The sequence below is a fragment of the Phytophthora parasitica genome (assembly GCF_000247585.1).
Source record: "Phytophthora parasitica INRA-310 unplaced genomic scaffold supercont2.21, whole genome shotgun sequence".
Classification (NCBI taxonomy): domain Eukaryota; phylum Oomycota; class Peronosporomycetes; order Peronosporales; family Peronosporaceae; genus Phytophthora; species Phytophthora nicotianae.
In genome coordinates, this window is record NW_008649007.1 from 55114 (window position 1) to 57973 (window position 2860).

The 2860-nt window shown below is 47.3% G+C and overlaps 3 protein-coding genes across 3 annotated transcripts in view; 2 read left to right on the top strand and 1 right to left on the bottom strand.

Moving 5' to 3' along the window:
• The window catches only part of PPTG_09742 (hypothetical protein), a gene marked incomplete at both ends in the record, with an annotated part of 1551 nt that extends 1154 nt beyond the window's left edge, over positions 1–397 (bottom strand). Inside the window, one exon of the mRNA XM_008905527.1 lies at positions 12–397. Within this exon, the coding sequence (XP_008903775.1) occupies positions 12–397 (386 nt within the window). The remainder of the gene's footprint in view (positions 1–11) is intronic.
• A 583-nt stretch (positions 398–980) lies between these two features.
• Positions 981–1270, top strand: PPTG_22664 (hypothetical protein; the record flags this gene model as incomplete). The annotated part of the gene is made up of 2 exons (XM_008905785.1): positions 981–1128; positions 1203–1270. 2 exons carry the CDS (start codon positions 981–983, stop codon positions 1268–1270), a joined length of 216 nt encoding a protein of 71 aa, XP_008904033.1.
• Positions 1271–1312: 42 nt separating this feature from the next.
• On the top strand, positions 1313–1990 carry PPTG_22665 (hypothetical protein; the record flags this gene model as incomplete). The annotated part of the gene is made up of 1 exon (XM_008905786.1): positions 1313–1990. The coding sequence occupies one exon, from the start codon at positions 1313–1315 to the stop codon at positions 1988–1990; it is 678 nt and encodes a 225-aa protein (XP_008904034.1).
• Positions 1991–2860: the final 870 nt, after the last annotated feature.

The following is a 2860-nucleotide window of genomic DNA, read 5'->3' on the forward strand; positions in this document are numbered from 1 at the left end:
GCTCTCCGAACTGTTTGAGTTTGGCACTGCGCTCCTTGAAGGCGTCGGCCTGAGGCAGCAGCTGCTGGATGAACACTACCAATGCCTTGCGAGCGTTCTTGATGTCGGCGTCTCCGTAGCTCAATACACCGTCCAAGTCGATCAGGTAGCGTGTGAGCAGCTCCGCCTGCTCCTTAACGCGGTAGTCGAAGGCTCCGAGCTCCAGACGCATCTTCTTGACGACGGAGGCGGCGTCTTGTGGCTTGAATGTCAGAAGACGCCACTTGGTACCGCACACCATAGCGGCAACGTGACGGTACTGGGCTGGAAGTCGCGTGTTGAGCTTGTGCTCCACGTCTTTGACCTTCTGCTCGATGGTCTGCAGACGGTTCTTCTCGTGGGATGTCTGGGCCTCCATTTGTTGTCTCAAGTGTCGGGTGGGGAGCTGTTGATTGCTGTACGTTTGCGACTATTACTGTTTGACTTGCTGGTCAGTTGGCAGATTGAATAATGAGGAGCGTTGAAGTGGTCAACTTGGGTGACCATCACTCTGACTGAGACAGTCTGGGACGTTCCAGAGCAAATCGCGAATATTCGAGAGCATACTGAGTGCAAGTGATTCGCAATCAAATCGCACTTAGTGTAGCAAAAGGAGTATGTAGACCACACACGGTAAAATAATTTGAAAGCACAAAATTTCAAGTTAGCACGAAAGTACATAGCTGTATAATAATACATACTGCAACTATTGATTGAAATTTATGACCGTAAAGTCCTTACCGAGAACACACCAATCGTTTCCAACAGGGACTGCAAAAAAAAAAAAAAAACACTTCAACTTTCACTCTTGTTTTTAGAACGATGAGCTCGACGTCAAAGAAGCAAAAGAGAGTCCCAAATCAGCAACATGTACGGAGCACGAAGAAGCAGAAGACAACTACTGACAAACCAGCCGAAGCATTCATAGGTATCAATCTAGGAGAAACAGCCCAATGATACTCATGGAGGAAATGCCGTCCCTACCGTTCAAGAACGACTATCAGACCGGTGGGACAGATTACGTGCGCGAATGCTACGCGGAATACTATCACACCATGAAGACAATGCTTTTCGATGGGAGGAAGTGCATAACCATTAGCGGGACACCAGGTAAGTCTCGTGGTCGCTTTTGTAGATAACACCATCAATATTGCTGATTTAACGTGAATTTTATTCCTTGATAGGAATTGGCAAGTCCGTCTTCTACGGCTACTTTTTCCAACGCTTCCGAGAGGATGAGGGGGGCACGTGAATCATTGCGATACGCTGCCGAGCTAGGGGGGTTGCGGGGGCCATGATGTTAAAGGATGACGTAGCGGGAGTATATCTCTATTCAAGCAGCTTGGACCTACATATTGACATGGCCTCGGAGCAGGCTCAAGCCAAAAAGAAAAAAAAAAACTGCTTATCCTATGCCATGGACCATCTCAGACAACTGGTGGTGGTCACAAGTCCGAACACTGAATGGCTGAGAACCCTGAGAAAGGATTTCTGTACTCTGTGCATGCCTCTCTGGCCGTGTGAGGAGCTCCAAGAAGCTGCATTCGCGGTTAGTCTCACAGACTCGAGCGGAGTCGATTGCATCGCAGATGATGCCATGGAGACGCGGTTCAACATATTCGGCGGTGTCGCCCGAGAGCGCTTTCTACCGTCGGAAGATCTCGTCTTGGCAGTCGATTACTTCACAAAAGAAATACTCCGAATCTCCGACGCGAAAGAACTCGGTTTTATGCTTGCCTGTGGTGGACTAAACGACAATACCTGCAATGGTATTCTCCACCAAGTGCCTTGTGAAGGTAAAAAGCGGACATTTACAAAAATCGCGTCTCCCTTCGTCGTGGAGGAACTTGAAGAGAATCTATTGAAAGCAGTCCAAAATGACAATGAGAAGCTACACACTTTACTGAGCGACAGCCCAAGAGTTGCAGCACTCTCTGAATGGATCTTTACTGTGATGTACATGAAATGCTAGAGCAAGGATGCACGTTCCAAGTGCATTTGTTACAGCGTAGTGAGACCACGACGCAAATGCAAACGTTTGAGACGACCCCAGTTGCCCACAGTTCCCAAGTTGATTTGTTCGAGATAAAGGATTTGCCTCCAGTGGCTGTAACTCGTGGGTCGTATCATCGGATGAAGTTTCGGAAATTCGAGTCAATTGACGAATTCTATTTCCCAAGGATGGAGTCTAATAGCACACAAGCGACAGCACAAGATGTCATCACGTGGAATGCTGAGAATCGGTTGATCCTGTTCCAAATGAGTATCTCGAAGGTTTATCCCGTCAACGTGTCCGAAATCATGTCGGTTTTTGAGAAGCTTGGTCTTTTGGAAGCAGTAAAGAGCAATCCAAATCTAGTGGCACTGTTGTTTGTCGCTCCGAAAGCCGTGGTAGGCACGTACGAACGACAAGATATCATTCCAAAGGCCACTGATGACAGGCCGGTCAACTGTCTGTCAGGCATCGGGTTAATGACTGCGAAGGTGTTGGCGCAACTCAAAACAAACCAAATACCAGAAAAAAAAAACACGATACCACCTCAAGCATTGCGGAACCTCGTGAACATGCGAGACCCAAGTCGTACAGCGAGGCGATGGTGAAAATTACGCAGTATGTCTGGTCGTTTAGCAGTGATGATTAAGGTCCTGCATGGTGAAAAAGCGTGGGCCACCCACGATTTAAGCTTTCCAGCATTAACATTTATGTTGGAAATCTATTTTACATACTGAAGTGCATTTGGTAGTTCGATTTTGCACAGAAAACTCTTGAGATTGTGTTCGTTGCTTCCCATTCAATACTGTTGCATGACTAAAAGCGCAACGATTAATACAATGCTCGAAT